We start from the raw sequence: 19,976 nt of genomic DNA, 5'->3' as shown, positions 1-19,976 counted from the left end.
TGTCACGCAAAAAACTTTGAACAGTCATAACTCGGCAGATATACAACATATCTGCGCCAAACTTCCCGTGTTTGTTGAGAGTCATACCCTGAAGGTTCTTGTAGGGGTCATTTGCATCAACTCTACAGTGCCAACTAGTGGCGACAGAAAGAAGTTTTAAAAAAGGCCTTTCCTATTGGGTTTTTTCAACATAGAGCAAGGAAATTTGGGGAGTAGATACCTTATGCAAAACTGATCCAAAAAGTCTCTTGCACCCATATTCCAAATCCAACAGGAAATCGGGTATTTTGGATCGAATGTGAAATTTTCATGGGTTCACAGTAGGAGTTTACATTTGGAGGCTTGAATATGCACAAAAACTTGTACAAATTTGCACATACATGCGGCTTTAGATAACGTTCGATAATCTTGCAATGTTACGAAAAAATGTAGCAAAATGCCTCAGTGGCGCCCCCTTGAATTTTTCAAAAAGGCGTTTCCTATTAGGTTTTTTTAACAGAGAGTGATGAAATTTGGGGAGTCGATACCTTGTGCAAAACTGCTCCAAAAAGTCTCTTGCACCCGTATTCCAAATCCAACAGGAAATCGGGTATTTTGGATCGAATGTGAAATTTTTATCGGTTCACAGTAGGAGTTTACATTTGGAGGCTTGAACATGCACGAAAACTCACAAAAATTTGGACATACATGTGGCTTTGCATAACGTTCAATAATCTTGCAACGTTACGAAAACATGTAACAAAATGGCTCAGTGGCGCCCCCTTGAAATTTTCAAAAAGGCCTCTCCATTTAGGTTTTTTCAACGTAGAGGGATGAAATTCGGAGAGTCGATACCTTGTACAAAACTGCTCCAAAAAGTCTCTTGCATGCATATTCCAAACCCAACAGGAAATCGGGTATTTTGGATTGAATGTGAAATTTTTATCGATTTACAGTGTGCACATTTTACACCTTGGCACCTAGGGAATTAGTTTGATCATTCTCAAAATTGGCGAGACTGTTCATGAGGCATATGAAATCTTAAGTTATCAAAATGGTGTGTTTTCATTCACGGGCCTGACCTGGGCGGGGTGCCAAAGTCGGCCATTTTTTCGGCAAAATGACAAATTCAGTAAATGACTAATAGTTCCTTCACACAACGTTCCATCTTTTTCATATCTGGCATGTATGTGCGACATCCCACCCTTAACACGAGTGCATTGAAATATTACCCATTAGGCCTAGCGCCCCCTAGTGAGAACAGGAAATGCCTTTTTTTACGAGACAGGTTCCTCCTCCAAGGAAAAAAAATCTGTTGACCTCAAACCTGCATAAGGGAAGGCTTAAGACCTGTCTTCAGGTGCCTGATGAAAAATATTGAAGTTTCGTTGAAGCGGAGGGGTCCAAACAGGAAAGTGAAAATGACTGTCAACAATTTTTCTCTCCAAAAACTTTGAACAGTCATAACTCGGCAGATATACAACATATCTGCGCCAAACTTCCCGTGCTTGTTGAGAGTCATACCCTGAAGGGCCTTGTAGAGATCATTTGCATCAACCCTACAGCGCCAACTAGTGGCAATAGAAAGTCACTCGTTTTTCCAATACATGTCCAGTTCTTTTCAGGTTGGTCATTGTAATTTGAAGACCTATTGTAATACTTATTTACAGCCCATGTCCACGTGTCTCTGTCTGTTGCCGTGACGACCCTTTATTCGCCATTTAAAGGAAATATTTTTTTTCAAAGACTCAGGCAGCTTATATAGCCACAATATTTGGCACACTTCGTCGAATTGGCCCAGTTAGAAGATTAATTTTGGTTTTGAATAAGGGCTTGGCTGCACAGCTCAGTAGTGGCTCCTTTTTTGTAGTACTCTCTCCAATAGGGGTTTTTATCTCTTGGGTGTGGGAATGTAAATAGGCGACTTTCGAGCATGTTATGTTCTAATGAGATGATTAGAGAGGAGCATCTGCCAACACCCTGACCTGCACACAGTCCGAGTTGCGTGACGTCCGAGTTGCGCTAGATTGCGAGGGCCCGTTCAGTCCTGCTTGCAGGCCTAGTTATTATTATTCTTCTTTTTTCAGGGCAAATGAAAATGGCCAATTTGGAGGCCTGAACATGCACGAAAAGTCACCAAAATTTGCACATACGTGCGGCTTTGCGTAAAATTCGATAATCTTGTGTCGTTTTGAAAAAATGTCAAAAAATGGCTCAGTGGCGCCCCCTTGACCCTTAAAATTTTCAAAAAGGCCTCTCCTCTCAGGTTTTCAACGTAGAGCAATGAAATTTGGGGAGTAGATACCTTATGCCTAACTGTTCAAAAAAGCCTCTTGCACCCATATTCCAAATCCAACAGGAAATCGGGTATTTTGGATCGAATGTGAAATTTTTTCGGTTCACAGTTGGAGTTTACGTTTGGAGGCTTGAACATGCATGAAAACTCACCAAAATTTGCACATACATTCAACTTTGCGTAAATTTTGATAATCTATAAAAAAAATTAACAAAAAGGCTCAGTGGCGCCCCCTTGAAATTTTCAAAAAGGCCTGTCCTATTAGGTTTTTTCAACGTAGAATGATGAAATTTGGTGAGTCGATACATTGTGTAAAACTGCTCCAAAAAGTCTCTTGCACCTATATTCCAAATCCAACAGGAAGTCGGAAATTTTGGATCAAATGCGAAATTTTATCGATTTACATTTGAGACCTTGTCGCTGAAGAAAATAGTTGGATCGTCTTCAAAATTGGTCAGACTATTCAGGAGACATATGAGATCTTAAGTTTTCAAAATGGTGAGTTTTCATCCAAGGGTCTGGCCTGGGCGTAGTCCCAAAGTTGGCCATTTTTAGGCAAAATACCAAATTCTGAAAATGATTAAAAACTCCGTGATACAACGTTCAGTCTTTTTCATTTCTAGCATGTATATGAGATATCCCAGCCTGAACACGACTGCATTGAAATATTACTCATTAGGCCTGGCGCCCCCTAGTGGGAACAGGAAATGGCATTCTTTACGAGAGAGGATCCTCCTCCAAGGGAAAAAAATCTATTGACCTCAAACCTGTTTCAGGGAAGCCTCAAGACATGTGTTCAGGTGCCTGATGAAAAATATTGAGGTTTCGTTGAAGCGGAGAGGTCCAAACTGGAAGTGAAAATGACCGTCAACAATTTGTCTCGCCAAAAACTTTGAACAGTCATAACTCGGCAGATATGCAACATATCTGCGCCAAACTTTCCGTGTTTGTTGAGAGTCATACCCTGAAGGTTCTTGAAGGGGTCATTTGCATCAACTCTACAGTGCCAACTAGTGGCGACAGAAAGAAGTTTTAAAAAAGGCCTTTCCTATTGGGTTTTTTCAACATAGAGCGAGGAAATTTGGGGAGTAGATACCTTATGCAAAACTGCTCCAAAAAGTCTCTTGCACCCGTATTCCAAATCCAACAGGAAATCGGGTATTTTTGATCAAATGTGAAATTTTTATCGGTTCACAGTAGGAGTTTACATTTGGAGGCTTGAACATGCACAAAAACTCACAAAAATTTCGACATACATGCGGCTTTGCATAACGTTCAATAATCTTGCAACGTTACGAAAACATGTAACAAAATGGCTCACTGGCGCCCCCTTGAAATTTTCAAAAAGGCCTCTCCATTTAGGTTTTTCTAACATAGAGTGATGAAATTTGGAGAGTCAAAACTTTGTGCAAAACTGCTCCAAAAAGTCTCTTGCACACACATTCCAAATCCTACAGGAAATCGGGTATTTTGGATTGAATGTGAACTTTTTATCGATTTACAGTGTGCACATTTTACACCTTGGCACCTAGGGAATTAGTTTGATCATTCTCAAAATTGGTGAGACTGTTCATGAGGCATATGAAATCTTAAGTTATAAAAATGGTGTGTTTTCATTCACGGGCCTGACCTGGGCGGGGCGCCAAATTCTTCCATTTTTTCGCCAAAACACCGAATTCGGAAAATGACTGATAACTCCCTCATACAACGTTCAATCTATTTTAAATCTGGCATGTGTGTGAGGTATACCAGCCTGAGCAGGACTGGATTCAAAATTTACCATTTGTGCCTGGCGCCTCCTAGTGGGAACAGGAAATGCCCTTTTTTACGGGACACACTCCTCCTCTAAAGGGAAAAAATCAATCTACCTCAAACCTGCATAAGGGAAACCTTAAGACCTGTCTTCAGGTGCCTGATGAAAAATATTGAAGTTTCGTTGAAGCGGAGGGGTCCAAACAGGAAAGTGAAAATGACTGTCAACAATTTTTCTCTCCAAAAACTTTGAACAGTCATAACTCGGCAGATATACAAGATATCTGCGCCAAACTTCCCATGCTTGTTGAGAGTCATACCCTGAAGGGCCTTGTAGGGGTCATTTGCATCAACCCTACAGCGCCAACTAGTGGCGATAGAAAGTCACTCGTTTTTCCAAAACATGTCCAGTTCTTTTCATGTTGGTCATTGTAGTTTCAAGACCTATTAAAATACTTTTTTACGGCCCATGTCCACGTGTCTCTGTCTGTTGCCGTGACGACCCTTTGTTCGCCATTTAAAGGAAATATTTTTTTTCAGAGACTCAGGGAGCTTATGGAGCCACAATAGTTGGCACACTTGGTCGAATTGGCCCAGTTAGAAGATTAATTTTGGTTTTGAATAAGGGCTTGGCTGCACAGCTCAGTAGTGGCTCCTTTTTTGTAGTACTCTTTCCAATAGGGGTTTTTATCTCTTGGGTGTGGGAATGTAAATAGGCGACTTTCGAGCATGTTAGGTTCTAATGAGATGATTATAGAGGAGGATCTGCCACCACCCTGACCTGCACACAGTCCGAGTTGCGTGACGTCCGAGTTGCGCTAGATTGCGAGGGCCCGTTCAGTCCTGCTTGCAGGCCTAGTTTAGCAATGAAATTTCTGTTGACGCTTATCAATTCACAAAAAACATATTGGAACACTTAAATTATTTATTAAATTACAAATAAACACCTAAAAAAAACAATAATAAATCACAAATAAACAATGAGTTCAAATGCTGATAGAATTAACTAGTGTAGCATCCCGATTGAAAAGGTGGTCTCTTAAACTGATGGTTTACAACTTTTATTCCATCCTTGACGTAATCACACGTAAGAGCTGCGGGGCACACAAATAAAACAACACAATTAGAAATTAACAAAAACTTTTCACCTTTTTCCTATTAAACCTTATTTATATATCAATGAATTGCCTTTACCTTAATTTATTACCTTATCATTGACAATCTCTCCCTTGAGTGCAATCACTGTATATACTGTATATATTTATGACCTTTTAACCTTATATAATTTTCTATACCGTAAAATAAACCATAACATGAAATAAACCTTTCAGTTAGCATTAAGGACAATACTAATAGCACTTATAGGCCCATTGTCAATGAAACATTATTATTCAGTAAGGCGACAGCACCCTCTGGTGTACAAAAAATGAAGGAAAAAAAATTACAAACTGGGTGACGGCATTTGAGGTGTTTATTCACGGCCGACGTGCAGCCAAGCTTGGCATTGAAGAGACAGGACAGAAGAGTGTACCCTCCGTTGTTTCTTTGAAATAAGTCAGTGTTTTGGACACTCTGGTGCGCTTTTTTTGGCTTTGTGCCGCTTTCCCCGCTTGCATACAGAGCATCCGACATTTTGAACTTTCCACGCATATATTTTTTTTAAACCTTCATTAACCGTCGACGGGATGTTGTGCTCGTCGACGGATTAACGTCATCGATGACGTCGACTATGTCGACTAGTCGGGACAGCTCTAATTTATACCACTTTATTTTCACATTATTTAACTTCATGGAAACTCCTCTAAGTGTAACATTCTGGGGTGATTACATTTCCGTAACATTGTGTCTCACCCGCTACCAGGATTGCTGGGACTGGTCATAGCTCCTATCACACCGTCCGTTGCCAGGGTTGCTTTCAGTGGCTCTGACTCGAACCAGCGATTGAGGATCTAAAGTGAGAAAACACAAGCAAGGTTATAACGCCACCTAAAGACAACAGTGAAAAGCTAAATTCATGACAAACCTTCATGATTGGTGCGGTTATAATCTCGTAAAACTCTGGAATGTTTCGACCTAATTTCAACCCTACAAAATTAACACACAGCCATTGTTTACTTATTGACGTATGTTTCAAAGACATTGATCTATGTTTCCAAGACATATTACACACCACATTTGACAACAGGCTTCAGTGTTTTAGCAGCAGCCAGCCTTCTCTTCAGCGATCCAGTTGTGACGCCAGGAATGTCGACTGGAGGAGCATCTAAGAGTGGGTGGATCGCACCTGCCAGTTTCTCAAGGTGCAAAACAAACTCGGAAAAAGTCTGGACCCAAAGACAATTCAAGCAGAGCCGTATTTAGTAAAGTGTATAGACAAGTTTCCGAGGTACTTCCGTTTTACTTCCGCATGTCTGCTAGCAACTTCCGTTTTAGAACAGTAACATAACTCATCAAAATCCCTTTAAAATGTCAATTTGGAAATATCGCATCCATCTGCCATCATCACGACAGGGGAGGACAACATCTTCACGAAGGCAGATGTGGAACCAAGCTCGTGCCACCATCAAATCAAAAATCGAATCAAATTTATTTATATAGCCCTTTACAAAACCCGACAGGTCCCCAAAGTGCTTTACAACAAAGACAAACATGGCACATAGTAAATAAAAGGCAGGAAAGTATTATACAATGACATTAGGAAGAAAAAAAACAAACGAAACAACGCATCACGATTAAAGTCAGACAGCAAATAAAACAATAAAACAGATAAAATCCGAAAACATTAAAAACCCTAAAGAAATAAAACCAGGCTAAACTAATCTTGGGGAAAGGCGAGTCTAAAAAGGTGTGTATTTAAACGAGATTTAAAAAGGCCCAAATTTGGAGTGGTGCGGATTTCAGGGGGAAGACTATTACATAACCTGGGTGCAGCAACCGCAAAAGATCGGTCTCCCCACAATAAAGACCGGGTGTTTTTGTAGCCATGTTGTGTTATGGAAGGTACTGTTCTTCCTATCCCTGCATTTTCATGTGTCCGGTGCTCATAAAATACTAAAGCTAAAATCTTGCGCATGAAGCGAATTGTAGCCTTTGATATTGTTATTACGATGATGATTGTAATTATGATGTTCTTTAACAGTATTTAATAGAGATGTCAACGTCATTTTCAAAGTATCGGAATGGGCAAAAAAATATCGGACATGCCTTTTTTTAATATATATATATATATATATATATATATATATATATATATATATATATATATATTAATTAAATCGTTTTCTAATTGTATTTAACATTACAGACATAATATGTTACACTCATCCAGAGTCTTTAGTTTTGACTTACAATAGGGCTATCAAATTTATCGCGTTAACGGCGGTAATTAATTTTTAAAAAATTGGTCACGTTAAAATATTTAACGCAATTAACGCATGCGCTGCACGACCCACTCACGCATTGTCACGTTCAATCTGTAATGGCGCCGTTTTACCTATATAAAAGCCAGCGTAAAATGAATAGAGTGAATTTTGGCAGCCTTCGGAGCCTTTTTTTTTTAATTGACTAAAGCCTTTCAATCCCTCTCCCTGCGATTAGGAATATCGTGGGAAGCAATGTGGGGAAGAAAGGTAGTAATTGATCTTTTTTTTAACACCCTATGTTATTTCCCAACGCAGAGAACATATATCAATGGGTACCACGACGCACAGTCATGGTTGCACTTCCCATCATGCATTTGGGCAGAACAGTTAAATGGCTACAGTATCATTTACTGAAAGCTCAACAAATACACTAGATGGCAATATTTAGTCACAATATACTGTACAAAGTCACATTTATCCTTTAAGAATTACAAGTCTTTCTATCCGTGGATCCCTCTCACAGAAAGAATGTTAATAATGTAAATGCCATCTTGAGGATTTATTGTTATAATAAAAAAATACAGTACTTATGTACTGTATGTTGAATGTATATATTCGTCCGAGTTTTATTCATTTTTTTCTTAATGCATTGCCAAAATGTATATGATCGGGAAAAATTATCGGGAATGATTGGAATTGAATCGGGAGCAAAAAAAAAGCAATCGGATCGGGAAATATTGGGATCGGCAGATACTCAAACTAAAACGATCGGGATCGGATCGGGAGCAAAAAAAACATGATCGGAACAACCCTAGTATTTAATCAACTACCAGGGGGCAGCCGAGAGGCTGGGACAGACTCTGGCTCGCCTTGCGGGGGACCGTCAGCTCGATCTCGAGATCAAACTACAAGCTTTTTAACTGCAGCAACTTTAAGATACTCGATTGGAGATGGAATTACCGAAGACAGCGGGAGAAAGCCGTCCATAGGCAGCCGAGGGTCTGCGTAATGTCGGATCAAAGTTTGGTGAGGCTCTCAAGCCACTCCGGAGCTCTGCTGTCTGATATCACATTTTCGTATGCTATTTTTTCTAATAATTGTATTAATTGTAATCTATTCACCTGTTTTGCACATGCACCAATTGTTTTAAATAAAACAAGAAATGGAATCACGTTGTCCAAATGTTTTATTGCGATCAATATCTGCAATAAAAAAGACTAAATACTATTTTTGTTTATATGTACATAACTTGGAGTACTTCCTTGTAACAACAAAACCCGTGTCAGCACTTCTGCATTTGGTAAATTTAATATAATTTGTAATTTCACCTCATTTTGGTTATTCAAGTGGCCGGCGTATCAATCTACAATAACACAGGCTGACGGGTTGTAATAGTTTTGTCCACGAACTAATCAAAGTGATAAGAACAATCATACAATCTCATCTACGTCTCATCTACGTCGTGCTGAATCCATTTTTTGTGATTCAGTGGGTTCCTCTGGCTTGATTTTGCAGGTTTATCTTTGTCAACACACCTGCTTACTTCATCCACAATTCATGTTCTTTCGAAAACGGAAATTCGGAGCAAACATTTTCCAAGATGGCGCCGCCCATATTTTGCTCAGGAAACTTGTCTATAAATACAACCAATGGTTGAATCACCTTTGCATCTTTCTGGGAAAATTTGCCAATCTCCTTCTGATTCTCGGCCAAATCCGAACCAAGGGTTAGTGACCTCGGCAGTCCACTTCCAACTCCATCTTCCAACATGGGGGTGAAAGCATGGGGGTCCCTCATGTAAACCTTCAAACCCTGTTTCTGAAAACGTATGATACACAGAGCAGTTTAAAGTAAATCACAGGAATCCTTAAGCTTGCATTGATTACCTTCAGGTCCAGGTCTTTGTAAATGTGCGGCCGTAATAAACTGAGCAAATAGGAGCACCTGGAAAAGTGGAAACCTAGGCGGGGAAAGAGGTATTAATGTTGATGATTGTACACTCACTCAGTAAGTAAAATTATGTCAGTTTTGATTTGTACTACTAGTATATGTGGGATATTTACTAACAAGATTTCCCAGAAAGGACTGTCAGAATGTTTCGTCTCGAATGGCAACTCTTTGCAATTGAATAGCTTGTAATGTTCTGGTATTAACTTATTAACATACGCAGGAACATCGTGTAGCAAGCTTCAGTGAGCTGCTAGCTTTATAGTCATGTGCCCACATGATCTAAGAACAACAAGTACTGTAATTTTTGGACTATAAGGCGCACCTGACTATAAGCCGCCACCCACCAAATTTGACATGAAAACGGCATTTGTTCATAGATAAGCCGCACTGGACAATAAGCCGCAGCTGTCCTCACTGTATTATGGGATATGTACACCAAAAGATATTAACCGGTAACACTTTATTAGACAGCGGCTAGACTGTCATAATACTAAATGAACCACCATGAAGCTTTGAACCAATTGGCTGCAAAGCTTAATTGCTTCAAGAAGCTTCATTTGGCTATCACTGCTCCTTTGGGGAAGACAGTCAACCCCTGTTGTCACCTGCTGTCAACACAGTTGTTGTACAACATGCCTCCTAGCAAGCATTGCAGCACTACAGATGTAAATAACAATTAAAATTCATGGTCTGTTCTAATTATTTCTTCAGTTACTCTTCCAGTTGTTTCATTAAGTGGTATTTGGTAACACTTTATTTGACAGTGGCGCCATAAAACTGTCATAAGACCGTCATAATTATGACATGGCAATGCCATTAGCATTAATGAATGCTTATGACGGATGTCATTTTGTGTCATCCGGCAAATTAACTCACTTTTGAATAGATGTAAAAGATCCAAGCTGGACACAAATGGAGTGTTGGTGACAAAATATTCTGGATGATACTTAATGACATTCATTCATTCATTAATGTCCATGATAGTGTCATAATCATGTCTTAATTATGACGGTCTTATGGCAGTTTCATGACACTGCTGTCCCAATTAAATCAATATAAAAGCCGCACTGGACTATAAGCCTCAGGATTCAAAAGTAGGGGGAAAAGTAGCCGCTTATAGTCCGAAAATTGCGGTAAACCAAGTTTAAGCAGATAAAAATGGAGGCAGCGCCCTCTTTAGGACACTCGTAGCATAGCTATCATTACATCTACCTTAGTAAGCTAGTGTTGCTGTATGACGTATTAACAATGCAATGTGCTAATTCAAATTTTCAAATGGGCACAACAGTTAGTGCAATTAACAATTACGATATAGCCTAGATTTCACAGAGCACAGTAGCTTTTCTTTCCACACAGTCCAGTCCTTCAATCCTCACATTGTCATTTACAAAGAGAGGTTCCAAGCATCTTGTTTTATCATGTCATTTTCTGTCTGTGTTTGAGCCTTTTCAGAACTTTTCAAAATGAAGGTGTCCTCATTCCATCCATGTTTATTACAACATCCAGAATGCAGCCAAGGAACACCACCATATCCTCTTAAAGTATCAGAAGACAATAGATCTTTATCTTTTTGTCATTGCTTCTTTTTGTCATTGTCAGCAATGAAATGAACATTGTGAACAACGAAATTTCACGTGGCACTCCAGTATAAATATATGTGCTTCGTTAAAATAAAATAAATAAAGAGGAAAATATATATAGTTCTGGCCAAAAGTATTGGCACGCCTGCAATTCTGTCTGATAATGCTCAATTTCACCCAGAAAATGTGTTAGGAATCCTGCCCCCTGAGCCCTGCTCCTCCTCTTGTGTGAGTGCGTGTGTGTGTGCCTTGATTGCAGGATTGGACAGCTGGGTGAGCCTGGGACAAGGTGCAGGTGGTCATCGTTACCGGCCTACTTAAACCAGTCCGCGCACACCTCATTGCCAGATCAACAACTCAACTCGACGAGTCTGTGACTCCAGCCAACAGTCAGGAAAAACTGAAAAATACTACTTAGCCAATTTTTCCTTTATTCACTAGATCCTGTGATACTTGCCTTCCTGAACACCTGCTTGCCCATATGCTCACCCACCGCATATACTCACCTGACTATTTCAACACCTTCCACCAAACCTGTCAATAAAGTGTTGTCACTGCCAGTTTTGCCGGTCATCTCGGCGCTTGGGTCCCCCGTTCACCCAGAACCTCAACAAAATGATTGCAATTACAAATGCTTTGGTAGTAATAGTTTCATTTATTTTGCTTGCAATTAAAAAAAAAACAGAAGAGTATGAACAAAAATTAAATCGTTATCGTTTTCCACAAAACTCCAAAATTGGGCCAGATAAAAGTATTGGCTCCCTCAGCCTAATACTTGGTAGCAAAACCTTTAGACAAAATAACTGCGAATTGCTTCCGGTATCCATCAATGAGATTCTTACAATGCTCTGCTGAAATTTTAGACTATTCTTCTTTGGCCAACTGGGCAAGGTCTCTGAGATTTGAAGGGTGCCTTCTCCCAACTGCCATTTTCAGATCTCTCCACAGGTGTTCTATGGGATTCAGGTCTGGACTCATTGTTGGCCACTTTAGAAGTCTTCAGTGCTTTCTTGCAAACCAATTTCTAGTGCTTTTTGAAGTCTGTTTTGGGTCATTGTCCTGCTGGAGGACCCATGACCTTTGAGAGAGACCCAGCTTTCTCACACGAGGCCCTACATTATGCAGCAAAATTTGTAGGTAGTCTTCAGACTTCATAATGCCATGCACACGGTCAAGTAGTCCAGTGCCAGGGGAAGCAAAGCAACCCCAAAACATCAGGGATCTTCCGCCATATTTGACTGTGGAGACCGTGTTCTTTTCTTTGATGGCCTCATTTTTTTCCCTTTAAACTCTATGTTCATGCCTTTTCCCAAAAAGCTCTACTTTTGTCTCATCTGACCAGAGAACATTCTTCCAAAACGTTTTTGGCTTTCTCAGTTAAGTTTTGGCAAACTCAAGCCTGGCTTTTTATGTCTCTGGGTCAGAAGTGGGGTCTTCCTGGGTATCCTACCATAGAGTCCCTTTTCATTCAGACGCCGACTGATAGTACGGGTTGACACTGTTGTACCCACGGACTGCAGGACAGCTTGAACTTGTTTGGATGTTAATCGATGTTCTTTATCCACCATCCACACAATCTTTCGTAGAAATCACTCGTCAATTTTTCTTTTCTGTCCACATCTAGGGTGGTTAGCCACAGTGCCATGGGATTTACACTTATTGATGACACTTGCAGGAATCTGACCTTCTAGCCAGACCGCCGGAATCGCGCCAGCCAAACCACCGGACCCGCGCTGGCGCAGCTCCAACGGGCCGGGCTGGCAAAACCCCGGCAATCCGGCCAGAAGGGCAAACTCGTGTTCACCTTCGTCTTACCCCTTTGTACTGACTCCATTTTGAAAGGTTTAAAGAAGGCTCACCGAGAACAAGTTGACAATTTATTCAGGTCGACAGAGATCAAAACGGCAAGTGGAAACAGAAACAATCAGGTGGGGAGGCAAGGTCACCCTATCATACGTCAACAAAAGGTTCCCGAGAAAAATGACAGCTATTAGTCAAACATTCAGTCTTTTGAAGGCACTCTTTGGGTGGGCCGTGGGCATGAAGAAGGGTGTTTTTGGGTTTATTGTCTATTTGTGGATTGGACAGGAGGATTCGAGAGTTACAGTTGTCCGGGTAACGAGGATTGTGGATTTTGCCACCTCAGCATCAAAGGGGCTCTTGGAGTCTTGTCAGTCGTGTTATTAGTTGGATCTTTATCTCTTATGCCCTATATTCTGCTTGTTTTCCTTAAATTATGGTATAAGTGCTATTTATTTTATATTGGGTGCGTTAGAGTAATACAAACAGTTAGACGGTGCCTACGAGAAAATGTACTGTCTCCTTCACACTGCGCACGGCAGACACAGGAACATTCAGGTCTTTGGAGATGGACTTGTAGCCTTAAGATTGCCCATGCTTCCTCACAATTTTGCTTCTGAAGTCCTCAGACAGTTCTTTGGTCTTCTTTCTTTTGTACATGCTCAATGTGGTACACACAAGGACACAGGACAGAGGTTGAGTCAACTTTAATCCATTTTAACTGGCTGCAAGTGTGATTTAGGTATTGCCACCACTTGTTATGTGCCACAGGTAAGTAACAGGTGCTAATAATTACACAAAATAGAGAAGCATCACATGACTTTTTAAAGGGTACCAATACTTTTGTCTGGCCCATTTTTGGAGTTTTGTGTAAAATGATCATGATTTAACTTTTTTCCCCATTCTCTTTTGTTTTTTTCCGTTGCAAGAAAAATAAATGAAGATATTACTGCCAAAGCATTTCTGATTGCAATCCTTTTCTGAACAAAATTGAGCATTATCTGACAGAATTGCACTCGTGCCAATTAGGGTTGTTCGATCATGTTTTTTTGCTCCTGATCCGATCGTTTTAGTTTGAGTATCTGCTGATCTCGATATTTCCCGATCCGATTGCTTTTTTTTGCTCCCGATTCAATTCCAATCATTCCTGATAACTTTTCCCGATCATATACATTTTGGCAATGCATTAAGAAAAAAATGAATAAAACTCGGACGAATATATACATTCAACATACAGTACATAAGTACTGTATTTGTTTATTATGACAATAAATCCTCAAGATGGCATTTACATTATTAACATTCTTTCTGTGAGAGGGATCCACGGATAGAAAGACTTGTGACTTTGTATATTTTGACTAAATATTGCCATCTAGTGTATTTGTTGAGCTTTCAGTAAATTATACTGTAGCCATGCCCAAATGCATGATGGGAAGTGGAACCATGACTGTGCGTAGTGCTACCAATTCATATATCTTCACTGCGTTGGGAAATAACAAGGTATGAAGAAAAAGATCTATTGCTACCTTGCTTCCCCACATTGCTTCCCATGATATTTCTAATCATAGGGTGAGGGATTGTAAGGCTTTGGCCAATTAAAAAAAGGCTCCAGAGGCTGCCAAAATTCCCTCTACTCAATTTACACTGCCTTTTATCTCTCTATATAGGTCAGGCGGCGCCATTACAGATTGAGCGCGACAATGCGTGGGTGGGTCGTGCAGCGCATGCATTAATTGCGTTAAATATTTTGATGTGATACATTCTTTTAAAAATTAATTACCGCCGTTATCGGGATAAATTTGATAACCCTACCTTAGGCCTAAACTAAAGACTCTGGATGAGTGTAACATATTATGTTTGTAATGTTAAATACAATTAGAAAATGATTTAATTAAAGTATATATATATATATATATATTAAAAAAAGGCATGGCCAATATTTTTTTGCCAATTCCGATACTTTGAAAATGACGTGATCGGACCCGATCGATCGATCGGGACATCTCTAGTGCCAATACTTTTGGCCAGCACTGTACTCTAGGACTATAAGTGAGTAATTACAGCTATAGACTGAACTACTGTATGTGCAACACAGAAAAGGTGCAACGCAGTCCTAAAGTTGGCAGACCCACTTGTTTCCAAGGAATTGAGGTATCTTACCAGGAAAGATCTCCTCTGTCACTGCTGCACCTCCCAACACATGTCTACGCTCCAACACTGCTGTTTGCAAGCCTCCCTTCTGAAGGTAAGCAGCCTTGAGTACACACACATATCACAACACACACATAAAACTGTACCTTTGACCTGTAGTCACATTCATTCATATATTTGTGTGGTGTAATAGAAAAAAATAACTCACTGCCACCAGTCCGTTGTGTCCTGCAGGATATTTTTTAAAAAAATTTAAAAATGGTGAATAAGGATAGCAGAAAGTAAAGTATATCCAGTATGAAGTGAAGTAGTTCAAATGTGCATTTTACAGTGTTGTTAGATTTAGTCCAAAGTTTAAGTGTTTCGGACAGGTCAAGTTGCAAACCGTTTACATAAATCACACAGTAATAAAAGCCTAATTTTTCGTGTAAGCAAAACCAGTTGTGCTATTTAGTACTGTATTAGAGTTACAAGAAACCTTGTGTTTTGCAAAAATCAAATCTTTTTATTTATTTGTTATTCCAAAATATATCGGACCTTACCTCCACCGATGATAAGTGCATCATAGTGTGACTTGAAACTGGTTTGTGTGTAGGCTCTGCATCTCCCCAAAGTCCCTAAAACGGTCGTGACCCTCCGTGCTCGAATAGTCCACGTTGCCGCAGCAGCCATTGCGAGTCCGAAGAGCCCACCTACTGGCCCTGGTCCATCCACTGAAAACAGAGATGACAGGTTAGACACTCTCTGTACGCGTAAGCCCTCTTCTGATACATATAATTATCTAAATATACAAGTTACACACTTTTATTTTCAAAACGAGACCAAACCATGCAGATATCAATGATAATTAGGGCGATTGTTTGGAAAACATAAATGAACAAAAATATGTTTGTGTTATTTTGAATTATCCTTTGTGACCACTTGAGGACGCAGTTGTTCCATGATTTATTCAAACAATGTTACTTAATAAAGATTTTGCGCACTTTCTCTCAAACTTTCCCTGTTATATGCTGTAGCAGGGGTCGGGAACCTTTTGGGCTGAGAGAGCCATGAACACCACATATTTTTAAATGTAAATCAGTGAGAGCCATACAATATATTTAAAACTAAAAATACGAGTAATGTGTGTATTTTATGTATTTTCAACACGTTTAAAGTACAATATATCTCTGAATTCTTTTTAACCCCTTCTTGCCAAATGTACCACATTTGATACACTTAGAATTTCATGACTTTGAGACTAATTCAGAATTTTGAAATATCTTTCCTAAAAAAAAAAAAACATAATGGATGCAAGTCAACTCAGGCATCTGCAGGGGAAAAAAGAGGATTTAGCAAGGGTTATAGATATTAGCGCGCTTATTACACTTTTTTTCCTCTGTTTTACAAATTTGAAAAAAGGTTTCATTTAAGACCTTATTTTTCAATTTTTGTGATTCTCTGACAATTGCTTCATATTGCAGGCATTAAAGGGTGCATAACATTGTTATGCTGTTGCTAATCGATGATGAGCATTTCTTACCATTAATGCGACTTCTGGTTTTGCTGATGGTTTAGTAGTCAGGTTGATACTTGGTGAGGTTAAAGTGCATACAACAGGAGAAAAAAAGTCTTAAATAGGATTATTATGTGAATTACAATCATATTTTGAGACGATTCGACTATATACAACAATTTAGCAAAGCCCAGATGACGAGAAATTAGTCTTTTAATCTGCCGGTTAGCCACGCCTACCATGATAGGGCTCGAGCGTCCCCAACGGGTGGATGACGTCAGCGGAGTAACGATTTCATCTGATTTAGTATGCAGCCCATTGAGGGGGAGTTATTCAGAACTAGGAAAACGCGACCAAAAGAGCCGCAAAATTTCATTGTTTCAGTCTCTCTACTCCAATGTTTTTACAGGATATTCTTTTTATCCAAGTATTTTTCCCCAATAGCTAAATAAATGGCATAGTCATGACAAATAACAGTCTTGCGCTAAATGGAATATAAAATAATAAAAATGCATTTATTCAGGACGACATGGCAAAATTACTCCATAATGATCAAAACTGTCGACTTCACCTTTACTGTTGCACCTCCTAAATGATATTTTATGCCACCTAAGTCGGGCTTATGTCATTTCCCTTCCCTGGCTTCGGAGAATGTAAACAAACCAAGAGGCGTGACAGCTAGCCGACATGCTAACCCGAACCGAGTGATGTTTCAAAGTCCTCCAAGAGGAAAATCACACATAACAAGCCCGGATCATTTCACATGACGACTGGGTAGTTGATTGTCTTCGCCGCTGCCCGGCAGCGAACAAGTTAGAGCTTGTCGTTCCCCTGCTGAGGGCAGAGGGCAGTTCTTGCCGACAGAGGCATATCTTTCATCTGTTTAATTATCATTTCTTTATGCGAAAAGTCGTTAAAAACTCTCCACAAAGGCAAATTCCTCTGTCCATTCCTGCTAAAAAGTATGATACTCCTCGTCTTTTTTTCTTTATCTTCTCAAAAGGGTTTCTAAAATTAGCTAACAACGCAGAAAACGAAAATGAATACGAGGGAAGTTTACGTGCATGCGGATATATAGACAGATATATAGATAGTCATTGGAGGTTTCAGCGGGTGAGTGAGACAGGTGCAAGCAGGTGCGTTGTACGCCAAGGAGCTCTCCTGCCGCACCTTTAGAGCCACTTCATGTCCTGACCTGGTCGAGGAGGACACCACTCGAGTGGTTCAGACTGCTTACACTTGAATGTAGGTTGTAAATATACTATTGAAAAACAATTTAAATAAACCCGCTAATAAGACGTTTGTTTTATTGTGAGATTTTTAGTTGGATACATATTGAGCGGAGGTAGGACTTGACAAATTTGATTATTACCGATAATGGTTACCTAAGTTACGAGGACGTCCATCCAGTCAGGGGTCAGCATAGTCAGGAGGCTGCGGCTGAAAAATAGCCCCTTCCCCAGAGGGGATGGGGGAAAGGGGACACCAGGTGACTAGTGATGAAGAGACTAGTCAACTAGATATTACAATTAGAAAAGAGAAATAAAGTGAAGACAAGTGGTAGGTAGAGTGAGAAACAGGGGATAGGACTCAGTGGCTGTACTTCAACTTGATTTCAATTTAGCCTGACCATAAGCTTTGTCAAATAGGAACGTTTTTAGTCTAATCTTAAATGTACAGACTTTGTCGGCTTCTTTAATACTAGCTGGAAGCTGATTCCATAAGACAGGAGATTGGTAGCTAAAGGCTCTAGCTCCTAATGTACTTTTAGAGACCCTGGGAACTACCAGTAGACCTGCATTCTGAGAATGGAGTGTTCTGTTGGGGCGGTATGGAAGATTTTAAATATAATTCGACTGGAAGCCAGTGAAGGCTTGGAGCACAGGGGTGATGTGCTCTCTTCTAATAGTTCCTGTTAAAAGTCTTGCTGCTGTGTTCTGAACAAGCTGAAGACCTTTTAGGGAACTTTTAGGACAAGCTGCAAGTAAGGCATTGTAGTAATCCAATCTAGATGTAACGAACACGTGAATTAATTTTTCTGCATTGTTTTTAGACAAAATATTTCTAATTTTGGCTATGTTGCGCAGGTGAAAAAAGGCTGTTCTGCAGGTTTGTTTAATATGAGCTTTAAATGATAAGTCTGGGTCAAATAGAACTACTAGGTTTTTAACTGTGGTGCTGGAGGTAGTTAGAGAGTCTCTCACACTTTTAGGGCCTATTATAAGGACTTCTGTCTTTTCAGGGTTAAGTAAAAAATAATTAGTGCTCATCCAGGTATTTATATCTCGGACGCTGGTGCTTAGTTTATCCACTTGCCTGATCTGCTCAGGTTTAATTGATAAATACAGTTGTGTGTCGTCAGCATAACAATGAAAGTGTTGCCCTTGAATGAGTTGCATTGCTTATGCCTGGTAGTTATGATAATAACTGTCACTATTAGTCCAGAGTCACTGCGTGGTGTCAGGATGATATAGCTCTACTTTGTAAAAAAACAAAAGCACATAACCATGTAATCTTTCCCTCAAAATGGGGATTTTGTGATTATGTTTTGCTTACACTGTGTAAAATAATTCTTCTTGGTTGCACTAATGGCGCATTCATTTTGGCTAAGGGAATAAAATGAGGTGTTTAGGGTGTTCTTGGATTTCACTTTGGAGCCACCACCTTTCTCTCTTGCTGTATTAGAACAGGCAAGAGAAATGATTCTGACAGGGTGGACACTTCGCGTTTCCTTTAAGGAACGAGTGCGGGCGACATTCAATCAACCATAACGAGATCACAGGCAGATTTTGTTCTTGTAAGCAGAAATTAACACTTCATTCCCCTTTGTCGGCAGAAATTCAACACTCCAGCCAAGACCCTCTCAAGCACTAAAGGGGGAAATGCAATTATTTTATTATTACTGCACCACACAAAAACACAATACCATCATGTGCTGAGTAGAAAAATAGATTCTTTTCCTACAGAGTGGGAAACTGATGGGCTGCCGTCAATGTATTGACATTTTGAAGTATACCTAATTATATCATAGAACTAAATCAAGCTGTAATATTTCAGCCATGATTCAGTAATAGATTTACTCAACAATGAAGATGAGGACTGTATGCTAACAAATGAACCAAATGAAATACAATTAATCAAATGTTTGATAAATATGGTCAATAAAGTTCACTTGAAACGTATACATTATTGTTGAACAGAAAATGTCAAATCACATGTAGCTACTGTATATCATTGTAAGAGTAAAATACCTTTCTTTGCTGGTTGGCTACAGGATTTTACTGCTTCAAATAATAAGGCAAGTAGCGTCCTATTCCACTCAAGTTTCAGTTACCACTAGTGTATGGTTACTTTCCCTATAAAGGGCAAAAGTGAAACTGAACGAAGGAGATAGGGCAAGCACTCAGGCAAGACATTAAAAAACAAATAGGGAAAACAAGTCAGACCACAAAGATAAACAATTAACTTGATCCACAAGTTCTGTGCTGACAGCTTGACAAAGACCAGCCATAGAGACTAATATAAACTGTCAGAGGACATAATTTTTACAAGATATCTTATCTTGATAAATAATGGCTCTGATAGTATGCATTATGAGGCCATGGGATGGC

General features: G+C 39.7%; 1 protein-coding gene across 2 annotated transcripts in view; it reads right to left on the bottom strand.

Moving 5' to 3' along the window:
• Window positions 1-19,716, bottom strand: part of pyroxd2 (pyridine nucleotide-disulphide oxidoreductase domain 2) — a 29,041-nt gene extending 9,325 nt beyond the window's left edge. The window contains exons 1-9 of one of the 2 annotated variants that reach the window (XM_057848665.1): window positions 17,751-19,716; window positions 15,413-15,583; window positions 15,079-15,098; window positions 14,880-14,973; window positions 9,276-9,349; window positions 9,052-9,207; window positions 6,198-6,351; window positions 6,051-6,112; window positions 5,879-5,976 (exon numbers count right to left, since the gene is read on the bottom strand). In XM_057848665.1, the coding sequence (XP_057704648.1) occupies window positions 5,879-5,976; window positions 6,051-6,112; window positions 6,198-6,351; window positions 9,052-9,207; window positions 9,276-9,349; window positions 14,880-14,973; window positions 15,079-15,098; window positions 15,413-15,542 (788 nt within the window). In that variant the 5' untranslated portion in view covers window positions 15,543-15,583; window positions 17,751-19,716. Of the gene's footprint in view, window positions 1-5,878; window positions 5,977-6,050; window positions 6,113-6,197; window positions 6,352-9,051; window positions 9,208-9,275; window positions 9,350-14,879; window positions 14,974-15,078; window positions 15,099-15,412; window positions 15,713-17,750 lie in introns of those variants that run through there. The other variant, XM_057848666.1, reaches the window with a different exon arrangement.
• Between the last annotated feature and the right edge of the window lie 260 nt (window positions 19,717-19,976).

This window comes from Corythoichthys intestinalis, chromosome 10 (assembly GCF_030265065.1).
Source record: "Corythoichthys intestinalis isolate RoL2023-P3 chromosome 10, ASM3026506v1, whole genome shotgun sequence".
Lineage (NCBI taxonomy): Eukaryota > Metazoa > Chordata > Actinopteri > Syngnathiformes > Syngnathidae > Corythoichthys > Corythoichthys intestinalis.
This window is presented reverse-complemented; position numbering and strand designations above follow the sequence as displayed.